Source organism: Acanthaster planci, linkage group LG13 (genome assembly GCF_054643075.1).
Source record: "Acanthaster planci isolate LZ-2023a linkage group LG13, COTS_SCS, whole genome shotgun sequence".
Classification (NCBI taxonomy): Eukaryota; Metazoa; Echinodermata; class Asteroidea; order Valvatida; family Acanthasteridae; genus Acanthaster; species Acanthaster planci.
Genome location: NC_141789.1, coordinates 9,399,744 through 9,418,761, shown reverse-complemented (window position 1 = coordinate 9,418,761; position 19,018 = coordinate 9,399,744). Strand labels below are relative to the sequence as shown.

The window sequence follows — 19,018 nt, the reverse complement described above, 5'->3', positions numbered from 1 at the left end:
TTATCTCTAGTCACCAAACACATCCAAAAATTTCTTATTATGTCAAAAACTAAAAAATCACCACAATTTCTGGTCGGATAAAACAAACCATCAACTGAAATTACTGAATTTAAACTTAGGAATTGAAACTGGTGATCGTTGGAGTTGAACTGAATTTGTCTGGAGTATTTGTATTTCTTGTGATCTGCACAAATGTACGGCATGGCCATCATATACAGTACATATCCATGTCTATTACACGTAAGTGGGTGCTCAAATTCTAAAAATGACTGCCTTCAGCCATCTTTAATTCAAACTGCTTCTCTCCAAACAAACTAGATATAACACTTAAAATGTTATTACTTTGGCAGTATCCACAACAGGCCTTATTCATCTGTGAAAGTATATTCATTTCAGAAATTTAAAAGCCGACAGGAAACATTCAAAAAAATTTTGTCTCAAAAATACAGTTTTCCAAGAAAACCTCTTTATAATAAATGTGCCAAACCTTCTGCCCGACATTTCCTGTGAACTGCAAACAATTCCAATCGGGGCCACTGATGCTCTTTTTTTCTGCAGAAATTTACTTCCTTCAGTGCTCGCCAAGAATAGTTTGAATTCAAATCAATGGAACAGTTCTTTTAGCAGAGCAGCCAATCTAAATGGCATATTAAAAGTGTATCTCGTGACGGCAAGTCTTTTTAGTCCTGTTTCTTCCCCATTTGTCATCTCTCACACACCACCCAATACACTGCAAAATAGAACAGTCAACTATTAAACAGGAATCTGCATGTCAGCTGCAAAAAAAGGAGCTCCAATTTATACAAGACTTCTATTTTCTAAGGGGCTTCCATTGCAACTGAGACTGATCATACTCAGAATGTGAATGTTAGGCTATCCAGTGTGGAGAAGATGTACAGTGATAGATCGAGATGTACACTAGACTATTTAATCACTTGTGTTTCATTACAATTAAACCTTCCACACTTTAAACCTGACCGCCAAGGCAACTTGGCTTCTTCACCTGTGTGCAGCATAATTCCAATTACTACATTTGTGCATTAGTACGCTTGGTAAATATAAACATTTCTATTTAACAAAACAATTTACATCAATAAAATAAATTGCGATCTCAGCAAATGCTTGCATATGTCAAAATGAGCAAGCGTGTCTAATGATCTAATGCAATGATCATATTTAATGTGTATCTACAAATGTTTAATGTTTAAACTAGCCACAGGGGTCAATCACTGATTTCACTTGTAAATTTCTGGCCGTAAAAGGACATCTATTGGCTGAAATTGAATATGAGATTTCTCAAGAATGCCTGTATGCATGCATAACACGCACGTTCACAGACTGGCCTACTGCTAAGATATACAGTCAAACCTTGTCAATAAGAGGTCTTTTGGACTTGGCAAATTTACCTTGTTATAACAGGAACCTTGTATTATCAGGAATGAAAAACAAAGGCTTGGGACCTAACACAAATCGTTATTAAGCAGACTCTTGTATTAACAGTGCTCTTATTAACAAGGTTGGACTGTATTGGAATAGTTCAGATGATACAATGTTTGTATAACATTCTAGCTGAATCCTGGTCAACTTCTGTGTTTGACAAACATTGATTACATTTAAGTTCAGTGTCGGAATCAATGTCGGAAGCCAAAACACACACATCTATGGGAGACGGCTAAGGCCACTAGTCAATGGCTTTCATAGGAAAGTGTGGTTTTTCAGTCACAGCCAAATATATTTGGACATTTGACGAACCCACTGCAATGTTACAAACAGTCTTTGGTATCACTTCACAAACGGGAGACTATAAAAGTGAAAGGAGTGTGCTATTTGCTTTAAATTTGAGACACTGGTGAATATTCGACAGTATCAGCTTTTCCTAAGGATACCATATGCAAACATGTTGGGATTGAGTTAAAAACCTTCAGCCCAGTTCCTCATAACATTGTAGAATCTACCATCAACATTATAAAATTGCACTGCTTCACACAAATCTCCAGTAAACGAGCAATGATAGATGCAACCGTAACCTAACATGGATACAGTCATTTCCATTTTTTCAGCAACAGGGGCTAGCTGTGCACATGTCAAGCACATTCAAGGGTTGTATGGTGATGTCAGGAATGATGACAATGGACCCATTGCGTGGATGGCAATGGGCCCATTGCGTGGATGGCAATGGGCCCATTGCATGGATGGCAATGGGCCCATTGCGTGGATAGCGAAGGACCCATTGCATGGATGGCAATGGGCCCATTGCGTGGATGGCAATGGGCCCATTGCGTGGATGGCAATGGGCCCATTGCGTGGATGGCAATGGACCCATTGCATTGATGGCAATGGACCCATTGCGTGGATAGCGAAGGACCCATTGCATGGATGGCAATGGGCCCATTGCGTGGATGGCAATGGGCCCATTGCGTGGATGGCAATGGACCCATTGCGTGGATAGCGAAGGACCCATTGCATGGATGGCAATGGGCCCATTGCGTGGATGGCAATGGGCCCATTGCGTGGATGGTCTCAAGAAGAGGCCAGACTTAAATGGATGCCCAGGCAATCTACTCTAAAAAAATCAAGAATTTTTGTTTGCTAAACATAATACAAAAGTAATAACAAATAGCTATATATTGTATCACTGGCTTGTTTAAATCTTATATAGTAAAACATTCTACCGCAATATAAATATCATCTGTCCTGTTTTTTGCACAAAAATAACAATATGCACATGTACCTACCAAGGCTACCTCTGATCAGTGTGTCTAGTACATACTGTACCATCATAACTTCATCAGTAGCTTTACATCAACGTATGTAAGATGCACCTTAAGTTTTCAATCAGCAAGTATCTTGCCACTGAGTTCCAGAGCAAGTGTGCTTGCTCAAATTTACTTAGTTAAAAGGGTTTTTTACTCTCATTAAACCAGAAAAATTCTCCATTTTGTAACAAAAACCTCTAGTATTATATATACTACTATACACTCGTTCATTTTACCAACAGGAAAGTACATTAACATTTTCATTTCTCGAAGCAAGTGCAATATTTTCAAATTACATGTACTCTTCTAATTTAAAGGGGGAAAATAATTCTCATTCAGAGCTAAACAGTGAGTGAGATGACAGCTTCATCTTTTTAAAATCTGGAAGGGCGTCATGTCATACAAGACAAAATTGCAAAAAGAGTTAATGTGTTTCACAATGTCAGTATAATGCATGCACATAACCGCATATTATCTTTCTCAGTCAAAAACAGATCATCCATCTCAAAACATTTAAGATTTACTGTTTACAAAATTGCAATGACGAGAAAATTGTGCTGCTGTGTTTCAGTGAGCAAGATTCTCAGCAGTGCAACATAACAGAAACACAAATAAGGGGACTGAGCAGAGAAAAGTTCGGTACTTTTAAAAACTCATTCATACTCAAATCACCAATTACTGGATGGTTCACAATACATGTAATATTTAATATGTGCCTAAGGCTTGGAACACTTTACAGGGTAAAGAAACAATCTTGGGTTAGAGTCAGATAAAACTAATTACCAGAAAGGAGCCTTACAGAAATACTTGGGGGTAAATGAATAATTGAAGTATATCTAAACCAGTAGAAAAATATCACATTAAATTCGATACACTGGGGCCAATTTCATAGAGTTGCCTAAGCACAAAATTTGCTGGAGCATTGAAAAACCTTGCTTAAAAAACCAAAGGTCACCAGCTCAAACTCTGATTGTCATGCTAACCAAAAGGCAGGTAAATACGATCCCAAAACAATATACTTCACATGAAGTTTTGGCTATTTGCCTGATTTATCAAGCAAGGTTTTCTCACGCTTAAGCAAATTTTGTGGTTAAGCAGCTCTATGAAATCGGTCCCAGGTTGGACACCAGTCGCTGTACACTTCATGATGTCCATTCTTGTCATAAAGTAGACTGTGTGAAACTTCAAAACAAAGACCTCAATCTGTATTCTAGTGCAAACCAAAGCAAACTTACTGATGCAAAATGGCAAATGTTAAGACTCATTACATGGGGTCCAGTCACAAGCTGGATTTGACGCTCAGTCAGCTCTTGGTGAACGCCATCTTCACCAGCCAACATAATCACGTCCTTTGACTGACCAGAATATTTTTCATCATTCTACCTTCAATTTTGAACAAGACTACTACACAGTCGATGTATGTCCTATGGAGCTTTCAGAGCCCCAATGACACGGGATAACAGTGAAGAATATCAGCTGTATGATGCTTGGTTATGATGTAAGTAATGAGACTAGCAATGTTTTTATTTTATACGGAATAGTAATTATATGATATCACATCTAAATATCACTTTCAGGTCTACCTGTAGTACTTTATCAATAAATAAACTTATCTCCTTTTCCGATGCACACATGGAATGCAAACACAATCACTTTACATAAAGAGGGAATCAACAGAGTTTGAAATGTACAGTAATTCAATAACTTATCTACTGATACAAAAATACACTTATCAACTGCATTTACTTGGCTTCAAGGGAACAGATACAAGCACAGCTTACTGGGCGGACTGTAAACAGGTCACACCCCCTCTTGATCATCCATAGGAATAATGCCACCAGTGCTACCACAATAATGAATCTGAGTTTAAGTGGGAAAAAAAGAAACATATCCAAAAACATATCTGAAACCTGCTGTGCATGGATTCTATCAAGGGAACCAGGGTGGCGCTGAAGGAAACAAAAACTTCTAGACTTCTAATGGACCTGTGCAACAACGGTTGAGGGGGCTTTGCCCTCTATTCATGACAACCATGCGAGGGCTCTTGACGGGGCCCTATCAAGTGTTTTCTACATGTACAGATTCCCAACTATTCACCAACAAAAGCATGAGGTCAACATGAGCTTAAATATTTCACATTGGCAAACCTACATGCAATGAACAGAACACTTGTCTACACTTTGTGACAGAGCTGTGGTCAAATTCCGCGAGTCACCCAGGCTCAAATCATGAGCAACTCCAATGAAATTCTGACAAAGGTATCCCTCTGTCACCATACATGTCTCATTGCTTGTGATGTGAATTGTGAATGACTTGTGACTGGATCCAACCGCGTCTCTTCTTTGCAAGATTTCTCCACATATGGACAACAATTTAAAGATGGCCACGGTCCGCAGTAAGGTAGCTCTGTTACAAACCACTGGTTTGGACAGTAAACCTATCAAAATAGGCAAAGTCTCTGACATCAATGCTACTGTCCATCTAAGGTAATAATTCTTACTTTCAGGGATCGCAAGCAAGAATTGGAATTACACCGTCACAGTATACATGAGCTTCTGCGTCCAGTACTTCCTTGGCCTTGCCGTCAACGACAGCATACTTTCACTGACAGAAATTTCGGTATCCATCAAAGGGCCTACAAAAGGTTATTTTTTTTCAAGCAGTCCATTTGAACACACCTTTGTGTTTCATTAACTGTTTTGTCATTTTGCCATTCTAGGGCTTTTCTACGCACTCAGCGATTATATGGTATTGCAATTTACATCTTCATGCAAGTCAAGTGTGATGTCGTTTCAGGAAGCCACCTTGATGTTCCAACTGTTTTTGCACCAAACATAAATAGAATTGTAGATTGTTTGCAGTCCAAAATTTTATGTTCTTCGGTTGATGCTCCAGCGCAAGACAGTAAGCTAGTGAGCAAAGTTTTCGCACAGAAATTTCAGCTTACAATGTTTGAGTTTACAAATCAAACCAAAAACTGTGAAAGGACATCCGAGTAACGGTGCCCTCGCTTGTCGGGAAAAGCATGGAAACCTTGCCATGTTTCAAAAGTACACTGTCAAATGTAACTTACACAGGATACCAATAGATGTGATGAATTTGAGGGGACTAGAGTGTTTAACAAAATATGTCTACAAGTAACATTCACATCATAGGCCCTAAAAGCTCAACCTTCAACAGCTTATATTTAAATATGGGTCAAATGTCATTCCATGAGGTTGGGGCACAATTTGTGACGGTGTCCTTGTTTAGATGGGTAATTTTTTAACACCTGTCATGACCTGTAGAGTCTAGTAGGTCATTTACTCTTTAAAAATAACACACCCCTCTGTATTCAACCTTGCAAAATGTATAATTTGGAATCCACATGCAAGGAAATCACTGTTCATTTTTACGGAACTCATGTAACAATGGACACCGTCACAAATTGTGCCCCAGCCTCATGGGATAACGCATATATGATTAGTGTTTACATATCTTAGTGTGGAGAGTACTCCATATACCACAATCGAAACTCTGCCACGTGAAATAAAATTCAGCAACGGATTGAAAACTACGACTCGCTGTTTGCTAGTACAGATGTATGAATGCCTTGACTGTCACTTAAGGTCTCACCAAGAAGACACCACACATTTCGTTTTCTTGGATTTAGGAATTCAATTGTTTAGTTTCTGCTATTTTATATTTACATATTCTTTTATCCGGAGGAAGCTCTTTGACAATAGTCTCAATCTGCGCAGTTAGTGTCTTCTCTTGATCAGTCTAAGCCAAGTCTATCCTGGACAATGTTCCTCAGTGGTCAGAGCAGGGATACCAGTGGGTTCTCGGTCCAGGACCAGAACTCGTACATGTAGGTAGACTGGCTTTGATAATTTGATTATAACTGCAAATGGGTGGGGTGAGATGGAGGAGTGACAGATGCTTTCCCCCACTGCTATCATTGCCACAACTTGCCACTTGTACTTTGAATAATTGGTATCATGTACAGAATGAAAGCAGTTTCATCACAGTTTGGATGTACTGAACTTGCAAACCGCCGTCAGAATTTTTTCATGGTCAATCCAATGCAAAGGAAAAATTGTGTGTTAGTAGTGTGATACAGTAATGACTTGACCTGCAACCTGCTTCTCCTGACGAGGCTTAAACTTTGCAGCTGCACAAAACCATGGCTTGTATAACCAAGACAAGGCAAAGTGCAACAGGTGGAAAACCCTAGTGCACTTTGTTGTATTGGGAAATCGACATCGGCTGAATAGACTGCCCAAGTTGTGCCAAGAGTAGCCAGTCCCGCTGAACATTGCAACTGTTGGAGTCTGCGGCGGCTGGCAACCACAGACTCTGTGACCGTTTGGCCTTGGGGAGAGTTGACCTGCTGGAACTGGGTGTACTCTGCAGGCAAGTATTAAACTTCAACAAATGGTGCAAAATGATGCGTCTGCAAGGGGTTTAAAGCCAGTACACCCAGGAAGGTTAGGGTACGTAAAATTCTCTTGCACATAGTTGAGACGGAGGGAGGAAGGAAATTGCCTTCCCAAGATCTTGAAGGGTAAAAACCACCGCTCTGAATTCTACCAGGGATCACCCTGGGCATTGGGACATGAGCCGCCACTACAAGGAGCTCTCAGTCTTGTCTTTCTCGCCCATGCCCACCTGGATGCTGCGGATGTCCACGCCGTCAACTGAGGCCGTCTCTTTGCTCTGAAGGGCCTCCTTGTTGCTCACCTTCTTCCACTCTTTGTTGAAAATCTCCTTGGTTTCAGTGGGACTCTCTGCCTTGGTCTCCCGCTCCATCTTGGTGGCGGCCCGGGCCGCTGCATACTGGTTGCGGGTGACGCGCAGGTACTGGACGTCTGACAGGGCACGGACTGTGAAGTCCGGGACGAAGGGAGGGGCAGCCGGCGTGTTAGAGCCTGCGCTCATGCTGCTGCCCACGCTGGTGCGACTGCCGGAGCGCGAGATGGTGGTGGCGGTACCTGCACGGAATTCACATGGAGACACTGGCTAATACAGTATCCATTCCAAATGGGAACAAGAGAGGACGTGTTCTCACATAAAGATGACTCTTCTCTGGTGGAGATTCCATCGTGTGGTTTATGTGCACTGAGCGCGGGACACACTTGATTCCCGCACGCAGCCTCCGCTGAAATGGTTAAAATGTCTGGTTTCTGCAATAGCGCCGGGTACGTTGATGAGCCCTATTGTAAAACTTTCTTTAGCCCATCTTTTCTGTGCCGGCGAGGGTGCACTTGACCACATGTGGACTAGCAATGAGGCCATCGGTGAAATAAAATATGCCCCCAAGGGACTGTGAGTGACCTGACGATCCTATTTCCTGAGCCAGCATGCCAAGGGAAATAGGACCCCCCCTCTATCACTCAAAGCCCCCAGGAAAATAAAAACATACACTAGTGACCAAAAAATATTTTACATGTTTTATGACACTTTGTCCAAAATGTAAAATACAGGAACCTTTCGTGGTTTTTAGAATTGAGGGTGCTGCAAACAGTCACAAACATTGAGTACAGCGCCCGATCAGAAATTACGCTCTGGAGTTGCACATGTGCAACTTGGTTACACTTGATAACTAAATCGAGATCCAATTTAAATATATTTCTGTTTGAATACTACATTTGTTGAATATTCAATTGCATTCTTCTAACAAACAGCTTTACCGAATGGTTGACCTCAGCTCCAGGCCCACTTGGCAAAACACATGATTGTTATGATAGTGTTTTGAGTGATTTGGGTAATTTGAAGGAGTCATTGTGTGAATAAAAGTGATGAGCGTATTTGGGAGGTTTCAAATGCATTGATGCTTGTGTGACACTGCAATTAACCGATGAAAAAGAACCATTCCCTGCAGGTAACGCATGCAAGATGTCAACTATGAAGTTGAAAGGCGACTTCCGTGAGGTAAACACTCTGGGCACTCGGTGGTGTAAATTAGTCCTTTAAAAAAAAATTGTTACCAACCTCCGGGAGAAATCAGAGCATGCTGGCCAAAGAATGCGAAGGGTCCCTGCTCAAAGACCAAGTTCTCCTTGCCGATGGTCACCTCCACTCTGCCCTGCAGGATGATGATGAAGTAATCCGCCTGCTTGCCCCGGCTGTACAGGTACACAGGGGCGTGTCTGCTGTCCTCCAGCCTGGCGTTGTGGTAGATGTCTTGCTCCAAGAGCCGGTGCAAGATCGTCTCCGAGATCATCTCGATCTTGAACGGTTCCACGGCTAAAGATTGGAGGACAGAAGATAAAGAAGGCCAGTGTGAAGCACTATACAACATCTCAGTCAATCTCTGTCATCTGATTGGTGGTGTCATTGACTTTAATAGTCAACGATGTACCCATTGGATGTGCCCAGTTAAACACACTGCCCAACTTTCACAACTGATGAAGTATTCCTCTTTGAGTGAACTGACTGTGATGATGGGGGCAAGTGCAAAAGTTTCAAGTGTTACTGGTAGATTACATAGCTAGTAAAAGAACATTCAAAAGATGAAAAGGAGATAAATGCAAGGTCCACATTTTAAATCCGATATCTGTTGAAAGATTTTGAACAATCTATAGAAAGGTTCTAGGATTTGTTTTACTTAAACACTGTCAGTTGCCAATGTCAGCAATTGGTGACCACTTACAAACCTTAACCCTAACTGCCCAAAACCTGCCATACTCCAACAGCAGGTTTTAGCAGGTTTGGAACCGTACCTTAGGAACCTGCTGTTGAATTTTGTGAGACTTGGGATGAAAGGCCCAGGGAGATGGTGTTGGATTCTGTGTGAGTTGGGACACACAGGAGTAATTGTGTGCAGTGTCTGACTTGCTATACCAATTGTTGGACTATGCTTGATTTTGTCAGGTTTGGTAATGTTCAATGCAAGTCATCCTACACTGCATAGACCCATCCATACCATATCACTCAAACTCCAACGGACTCATTCTGTTGGAGTTTATCAGGTTTGGTACACTAACCTGCATGTACAAGTACATAGACAAGTACATGAACCTGTTGGATTTTGTGAGGTTCAGTATGCTTTCTAGTGCAGGAGCCTAGGGGATTAGGGTTAAGCTTCAATCCTGAGCAAATGGTAAAAAAAAAGAAATTTCATTTAGCACTGCACCAAACATGCCAGTGAAATTTTGACCAGCTGACTGAAAACATCACATCCACAGTGCCAACCTGTGTGTAGGAACTGGAATATGGCTAGGGCCAGCTGGGGGGAGACCTTGGCACGAATGACGTCATCCTGCTGGGCAAAGATGGAGTAATCACGACGCTTGGGATTGTTGATCTTCTTCTTGGACACGTTGTCGGCTGGAATTGGAGTAAACAAGAAAGGTGCGCTAACAAATAAATGACCCCCCACGCCAAAGCCTAAACTAATCAACATCATAAAAGTTCCAATAGGAAAATGGAACACTGGAAAATTTGGAAAATGGAATGCTCAATGGATCACCAAGGGAGACTTGTTTTACTTCACCAGAGGATAAAGCAGTCAATATTTTTTCAATACCTCTCCCACTGATTCTGCTTGATTTAAGTGATAATTGATTAAGTTGATTTCATTCCACATAAAATACACATATCTGAATATCTGTATCTGTAGCATATTTACCAGCACTCTTCCCGAGCACCTTTTCACAGAATGTTAGAACCCAGCTCTGTAGCACTAGGGCTTTGGAATGTGCCTGAGACACAACGCGCACACAACGCCAATCATTAAGCGTGTACATGTACATGTAGTTCTTTGGTTGCTACGGGAATAGTGTTTTGGTTGCAATGAATAAGTTGTTTTGGCCATGCACAAGTTAGCTAAAATAGAAGCATAGAGAGTCTGTGGGTGAGGTGTTACAATTGTGTTTGTAACACCTCACCTGCAGCTCCTGAATCTTTATTACATGTGTTTGGCCAAGAGCTATATATCTATTGGTCATCTCTTGAATCAAGCAGGATCTGTGAAAGAGGTGTTATGTCACAGTGTAACAAAACAAAGTTCTAGGACACCACAGGAAACAGTCAGCGGCTGCAACCTACAACGGGTTGTCCAATGGTATGTGTGTATTTACATGTACACAAATGCATTGGAACAGGTAATTAAAACAACAAAACAAGCACGATGCATCATGAGAGAGAATCACTTTTCCAGTGAAAACTTAAAAACTTCATGACTATAACTTCTACTTACTGTAGATGTCAGTCTCATCCACAATTTCAGTCTTCAAGATTTCCTCAATGACATCCTCAAGGGTCACAAGTCCCAAGACTTCATAGAAGGGATCGCCTTCCCCTTCATTGTTGACTCGGTTGACAATGGCCATGTGAGAGGAACCTGTTTGAACAATCACATATCTTTAATTTCTCCAAATTAAACGAGAAAGAGAATAAAATTCACAGCATGTTGTTGCCTTGCTCTCGTACTTTCTCAGATGTAAAAAAGTCAATCTCATTAATGAGAGCTTTGTTAACATTCTCCTTAAAACAAGGGACTCCTTTAGGTCCCAAAACTTTGTTCTTCATTGTTTTCATTTTTGATAAAGATAATTCCAGAAATTAGGGGTCCAAAAGTGTGACCTTTTTGTGTCCCTGTTACATCTGACCTGTGTTATTTGACATGGAAATATCACCGGAATTGATTTCGAACTATTACTATTTGTTTGGAAGGTAATTTGAATTAATTCATCACTCTTAGAAATTAGAAAGTGTTCTGAACTTACAATATCCTATGTCAGATGTAATAGAGACACAAAAAAGGCCCCCAAATTTCTAGAATCACCCATAAAGTTGTCCTGTTGTAACAAGGTAATCTGCAATGTCTGAATTATCTCTAATTAAGGTTTGACTGTAATTCTCCAGGATTATTACAAGGTAAAATCTGATATCGCATTCTGTCAGCTAGTACAGTTGTACTTTGCTGCATTCTGTCATTCTAACTAGGTGTAATTCATCTGGATTTCTTTCACTTATACTCCTCTAAACCATACCATCAGCATGTACCAACTGCATTCAAAGGTTCAGAATTTCAAATTATTTACCAAGGCGAGGTTCATACACATACTTCACACGAATTTCAAAGCAGTTTTAGATCAAAACAAACTTGTCAATAGAAAATCAAATTGAGATTAAGTACAGCACATGTACCACAATTTAGTAAATGTCATGAATTTTCGGGTTTTGATTTTCTCTGTCTTTTAGATGAAGGAAGATCCCCGTCTTCTGTAACTTTGGTACTTGAAACTTTCTGCTTGAAAGAGAAACTGATCACTAAGCCACTGCTGCATTTTTACTGAACATGGGCAGATCAAGGTTGGACCATTTCAACATTGAACAACTGGCTAATATCTTCTTTGCAGTTGACTCATTGAGAAAGTTTATGGCCCGCACTCTTTGTGAAAACCGCTTGTTTTCCCAAGGGATTGTGGATACATATCTAGCCCACTTTCTGATATGCTGAATTAGATGTGAGGATTTTAAGAATACCTTTTGAAAGTATTATATTGAATAGCAACCTCAGCTGATTGCCTAAGACCCGCGACCACTTTTATCTGTGAAGCCACTCATATGTCTGTGTATATCACATGTAATGTGTGGCCACTTTCAGCCATGAAGTCACACAATATTTTCTAGTCACACAGTACCACTACAAACTGCTACCAAGTTTCAGATTTTCAACACAAAGTGCCTTTGGACTCAAAAGAAAATTGTATTCCTTTATTATTAACGGCACCTGATTAATGAAAATTTGGGCTTTTTTTTCTTAAAGGCTGTTTTAAAATCTGTAAAAGTTTTGAGTGAAAAAAAAGGCAATGGGACTGCGTACCCATATTTTCAATCAGATATACTGGATGTCTTGGCGCATCAAAGCCTTGATTGATCTGTCATTTCACTGTTTTCTGTTTTCAAAATCCCCTGGGTTTTCAATACCTTTTTTAAATTCTGAGAGCATGACGTCCAGCGTGGTATCCTCAAATACAAAGTTGATGGGATGCTGGTAAAATTTGATGACTGTTTTTAAGGGCGTGCAATCATCCGGATCGACAAACGCAAGGTCCTTGACAAACAGCAAGGCCACTATGTTATCCCTGGTTCCCGAATACACCGGTATCCTGGTGAAACCTTTATTCATGATGTCCGTCACTGTGTTGAAGTCGAGCACAGCTTCCTCGTCTAGCATGTAGCAGTCGTCCAGCGGTGTCATGACGCATTTCACGGGGGTCTTCTTCAGCCCCAGTGCACCTGAGATGATATCGACTTCTTCCTTCTGAAGGTCTGTATACTCGTCTGTCACCTTGATCAACTCCAGCAAGCGTTCCCGGTCGTACACATTCCCAATCTCTTTGCCCAGGATCCAGTCGAGGATCTTGCTGATCGGGTATGCCACAGGAAACGTTATGAGCATGAAGACATATGTCAGCCAGACTGTTCTGGCGCCCACAGCCAGCCCGTGGCGGGAGCAAATGGACTGGGGTACAATTTCACCAAAGATGACGATCCCCGCCGTGGAGCCAATGACAGCCGTCAGGCCAGAGGAGAGATCGTCGATAAGGATCGTGAGGGTGCTGTTCACCAGCACATTGCCAAGGAGCAGGGTACACAGCAGGTAATTCCCGGTATGACGGAGCGGGGCTATCCGTTTGGCATACTGCTTCTCACGATGGTTCCCACAGTTCTGAAGGATTTTCAGCTCAGTTGGATCAAGGGCCATCAGACCCAGATTCAACCCACTGAACAGCCCAGACAAGACAAGCAGCAATATGATAAGAATAATCTGTAACCACAGCGGCAAGAGTGATGGAATGATATGAACCTGAAGCCAGCTGGCGGTGCCTAGATGTGTCATCTCTCTGCCCTCCGGCTTCACACACAAGTAGAGGGGTTTCAGCGATGTAAAGTTCACATTTAACAGCCCTGTGGTGTTGCTGTCCATGTTGGCTGGATCTGGTTCTACTGTCGCAACATCAGGATGGTCCAATTCTCCACAAGGATCCTCCTTGTCCCCCTCCGTTGTGGTGAACCACACCACCATTCCAACCTTGATGTTTTCTCCAATGAGTCTAATGGAGACTTGCTCATCTTGTGGAACACGCAACTCCCCTGCTGCACCAACAACTATTCCCTCACTGTTTTTTGACAATGCCAGGATACGTGTCTGAGAGTGCTGACATGGCCGAGTCTGGTTACCAGCAATACCAGCAACCCCATCACCAGAGACACCAGCCCCCAGTGTGGCTGGCACTGTAGCCATCATTAGAATAAAAACAATCAAAGTAAGAAGTGTCCTCACTGTTAACATGGTAGTTCTAAAACGGTTCTGCACGAGTGGAGAGGCTACGTAAAAGAACCGTATAGTTCTTAACGACGAGCATACAACGCCCATGGAGGCCGCCATCTTGAGAAATGGATGTTCGCGTTCGCTTAACCGAACCAACCGCTGTCACCTGTACACCACCAAATAAATCTGAAAACCAGACATCATTGAGATAAATTAATCAATGAACAATTATTCTGTCTTAAATTTAACATATCGTGCCTGGTTTGATAGTTCTCTGGTGTTCTTTTCCCAGCTCAAAGTGAAAATTTCACTGCTGACGAGGCGTTCACAATTTGTGCGCTCATCCGGGTCGGGTACAATTTCATACTAACAATAGATGGCGCTCTTCTGGTAAGCCAGGGTTGCACTACACCAAATACGCGCCCATAGAAAAGAGTGCAAAATCGGACCGAAATAGCGCCGCCTGTTGACTCTCGTGAAGAGGTTGGCCTCCGTTTTTTTTTACTGGAAATTCAAGATTATGGCCAGAAGATCACTTTTCGTTTCAATTTCATGGGGGTTAGCCACGCATTTCAAGGAAGATATCCCCAAAACAGCAGTAAAACTGAGCGCTCATTTCTGAATGTAGCCGCCCGCCTCTATCCAAAATAGGCCCGCTAATTGCAGCTTTTTGTGAAAGAAATACCCGAAATGGAAATATCAGTCCCAAATTCGGGATTTAAAGAAATATTTCTATGATACCTCCTGATTATGACATGTCTAATTGTAAAAACCCCGTGGGATGACAAAATATTAATGAGCTCGCGCGCAGAAATACATCCATTTGGTGGAATGCACCCCCAGGGGAACAACAAAACTGGACAAATTCACCTGTCGGTATAGGAATTTACGGAGGAGGATTCCAGCCACGAAATTCTCTAGAATGAAGCTATTTTTCGATTGTAAAACAAAATCCTCTATTTACTTTTAATTTAATCTGGCCCATAGGGTTGCACTGCACCAAATTATGCGCCAATCAAAACGGTTCAAAATCGAACCGAAATAGTGCCGCCTGTTGACTCTTGGGAAGAGGTTGGCCTCCTGTTTTTTACTGGACATTCAAGATTATGGCCAGAAGTTCACTTCTCGTTTCAATTTTATCGGGGTTAGCCACGCGATTTTCTCTTATCTTCTCATCTTCTCTCTCTTATTCGCCACTCGCCGAAGATACCCCCAAAAATAGAAGTAAAGTTATATGCTCAGCTCTTAATGTTGCCGCCCGCCTCTACAGGCCCATAGGGTGACGTTGGGGATCACTCATTATTAATGAAGCGCCTTGGGTCATAGGGGCATAGCACTGCAATGGTTTTCATCGTACTTGAGGAAAAGAACTCAGTCTGTGAAAATTTGTGATTCAATATCTTCTCCTGCAGCTTCGAAATTTGGTCTACCCCAAGGATCAGTCCTCGGCCCACTTTTGTTCAGCATATATTAAGCCCAGTTGCAAACATTGCCTGCCAACATGGTCTTTAAATTCACCTCAATGCGGATGACACACAGTTGTACGTTCCATTTGATCCATCAGTTCCAGTCAGTGGACTCTCCGCAAAGCATCAGTTGGAGGCCTGCATCGCAGATATTAGTATGTAGATGTTTTCTGACAAGTTGAAGCTGAGTCACAGCAAATCAGTGATTTATTGCCTCTAAATCCGCACAGCAGGCTCTTATCCGGAACCAAATTGTTACCACTGGTTCAGATTGCATCGCTGCTGCATCCAGTGTTCGAAACCTTGGAGTAGTTTTTGATGAGAATTTCTCCATGGATGCCCGCATTCGGAAGAGCTGCCAGTCTGTTTATTTTAACATTCGTAATGTATACAGCTACGGAAAACACTTGATGACACATCTGCATACAAGCTCGTTCATGATTTTGTTCTTTCTCGGCTGGATATTTTGTAATACTGATCAACATTAAATCTTTAAAAAAAAATTAAATCAAGCTGGCGGCTCCAGCATGCTCTAAACGCAGCTGCCTGAGTCTTATCAAAGTCAAATAAATTTGACCACATCTCGCCAGTTCTGCAACATCTAAATTGGTTGTCTTTCCGGGAGCGGGTCGAATTCAAAATTCTCTTGTTAACTTAGAAAATTGTTCACCGATCGGGGCCGAGTTTTTAAGTGGCCTCATTACATGGACCCTATGCACCACAACGCAACTTACACTCACCACACAAGAATCTCCTTGAGATTCGGAGAACGCGGACTGCCTATTGGAAGTAAGGTTTTTCATCTGCTGCACCAGTGCTGTGGAACAACCTTCTAAATGATCTCAGAACACTGAACTCTCTTGAACCATTTAAATCTAACTTGAAAACTCTTATGTTCGAGCATTCTTGTCTTGGTAGTTCACAAATCTGTGGCCCCACGCATGAACCTGATATGCCACACAGACATGAAACTGAAAAAAAGCTGGTTAAAAATTTTGCTTCTTGGAATTTTCTGTTTGGTCAGAATAATACCGCCCTCTATGTTTAAAAAAATAGGCCCCTCCCCAGCTGTTGAGATTTTTAGCAAAGAATGATATGATATTACCCTACACATTCATGCATCTAACTCAAAAAGTTTGAAAATATGGCATATCCGGTTCATGCATTGGGCCACAGAAATGGCATCAACCTGATTTCTAGCGCGTCGGATTAGATGGCGCTTTACAAAATGTTTGTTTATTACTATGAAAAGGCATGTAGGACGAGGGACATGGCTTTCACGTTCACTTTTTCATTACCCTTGTACAGACGTATAAAGCTAATTAAAAAGCTTATTTAACAAAAAAATAAATAATAGTACAAAGGTTGGCTATACGAGCTCCGAAAAGCTTTATTACATTGCGCATGCTCTGCTTCCTCAACTAAGGAGTAGAATTTATAGCAACTCACTGAGCTCAGGGACAAACTTTATTGGCATTTTGACGTTATTTTTTGGAATTTTAGGGGCAATTTAAAGTTATGCTGCGAGAAACCATAAATCATTTAAATGGAATGATCACGTTCAAATGTATGAAATGCACATTGTTAAACAAAACTACATGTAATCTGAAAATGAACACTTTCAATTGCAAACCCTTTCACATCATGAGGTTTGCTGTCCATACCCTCATCAAATCCACTCCCCCAATTTTAGCGTATGGGCATCCATGATTGTGCAGTCTATTTGTAGTCCTGCGCACACGCTCCTCTGAAATGGTCCAGATATGGCTACCCGGGTACCTTCAAGTTCTGATACCAAGAGACACATATGCAGCAAGGTATGAGACGGAGAGAACACCCTCCCCCCTGTTTTGTGTTGGTCATTGTCTCGCAGGAATCTGGGGAATTCCTTTCAGACATCGGAGGGGGGATGTGTTAAGTAACAATAGTCTGGAATGTGTATAGGGATTGGACATGTTGGGGGGTACCCCTCGGTCTCATTTCTTGCCGGGTATAAGGAGTTCTGAGTTGGATGACAGACCCTGGAAATGCGAGGCACGCAAATGAGGAAAACGGGGGGGGCTAGAAATCCAGTGAGGAGATTTGCTGGTGTATGCCAGGCACGAAATGGGACAGAGGGACCCCCTCCAACAAGGCCAATCCCTATACACACTTCAGCCTATTGTCACTTAACACACACCCCTAGATGTCTGAAAAGAATTCCTGAGATACCAGTATAACAACGACTAACACAAAGGCGGGGGGGTCTCTCTTCCCCATAGATTGCGTCATACGAGTGGGTGCGTCCCACTGATCTCTACACTGGATAGGCAGCTCAGCAGTAACTGCCTATGTGTGAATTGAAGTGACCGCACGGTGGATACTCAATACTATTGGCCTCCAACTTCAGTCCATTCACTAAGTGCATTCACGCACGGCGCTAAAGCTGGTGACTTGGAAAATACCATTTTATTGAATCGCCTAAGATGGCCGCGCAGTCGCTTCAATTCGCAGAGCAAAGCTGCCTATCCAGTGTTCAGTGAACAGAACAGCGCCGCCAAGCGATTATGGTGATAATGGAGTTGTACCTTTCCGATTTCCACGACTGGGTGAATCTAGGATTTGGTTTCCCCCATCTCACTCCTAACAAACTCGCGGACACAGAATCACACCGGAAATGGCTCGTTTAACTTAAACCATGATTAACCTACAGATGGTAGAGTAATCAAACCTGTTTTTAAAAATAGAAGTTACTTTAGGGTACCAAAAATAGGACTCCCTTTCTAGCGACACCACACACTGAGCTCCCACTCAGGCATTTACATGTAAATGAAATTTTTGAAAAGCATTTCTTTGTCAGCAAAACAAATAAACCTCAATGAAGCTTAAAATTGCCAAATGCTGCATTACTAAAAAAAAAGGAAAGAATGAAATTAGGTGGTACCGAATTTATGTCCTTAGGTTTCCCGGGGGCTTGAACGTTTTAGGGTCATTGTCACCTTCCCGCAGTGAGCCTACACCTACCAAGCCAGGGAGCCACGTGCGTCAGAGGTGACCCTTGTTTCCTGTAGATTTGAAATGAGATCACAGAAGCTGTTCATCCGACAATAAGCCCCCCGTTGCCACATACTAATTGCCACTGCAGTCAGTTTGATGTAAACAGTTCGAAAAACCATCAGTGTTGCAGAAAAAAAACAGATTAATCAGCAGGGTGCGGGGTATGCAATTTTTATTATGTGATCGTGACAGTGTGATGAGGTTTTTGGATGGAGTTGAGAGTCAGCGGCGTGTAAAATTCTGCCTTTCACTGTTTTTATGTTACGGAAAAACTGCTAGCTCAATGCTTTACGCGAGCTCTGGGCCTTACCCAAGCGACTCATGAGACCAAACGATTTAAGATCGCAGTGCTCGAGTCCATTTTATTTACAGTACACTCTTAATTAACTGAGATTTCGCTAGACTATTTTGGTGGCGACAGCAGCTGTAACCTCGCTTAAAACAAAAACAAAATCACACACACATTTATCGAAAGCTCAAAAATTATTCCTCAA

The 19,018-nt window shown here is 41.9% G+C and overlaps 1 protein-coding gene across 1 annotated transcript; it reads right to left on the bottom strand.

Moving 5' to 3' along the window:
* LOC110987902 (metal transporter CNNM4-like) lies at positions 1–14,390 on the bottom strand. Its single transcript, XM_022251059.2, has 5 exons — positions 12,675–14,390; positions 10,939–11,082; positions 9,933–10,067; positions 8,730–8,984; positions 1–7,729 (listed from the first exon to the last, which is right to left on the bottom strand). The coding sequence occupies exons 1-5, from the start codon at positions 14,137–14,139 to the stop codon at positions 7,365–7,367; spliced, it is 2,364 nt and encodes a 787-aa protein (XP_022106751.2). The 5' UTR covers positions 14,140–14,390; the 3' UTR covers positions 1–7,364.
* Positions 14,391–19,018: the final 4,628 nt, after the last annotated feature.

What these genes read in the sequence shown, in the direction of transcription:
- LOC110987902 (XM_022251059.2), bottom strand. Translation starts at nt 14,139, where the DNA reads ATGGCGGCCTCCATGGGCGTTGTATGCTCGTCGTTAAGAACTATACGG. An exon ending in GGATGAGACTGACATCTACA is followed by an intron (nt 10,068 to 10,938) that starts GTAAGTAGAAGT and finishes CTCCAATTCCAG; the next exon opens with CCGACAACGTGTCCAAGAAG. An exon ending in ATTCCAGTTCCTACACACAG is followed by an intron (nt 8,985 to 9,932) that starts GTTGGCACTGTG and finishes TCCAATCTTTAG; the next exon opens with CCGTGGAACCGTTCAAGATC.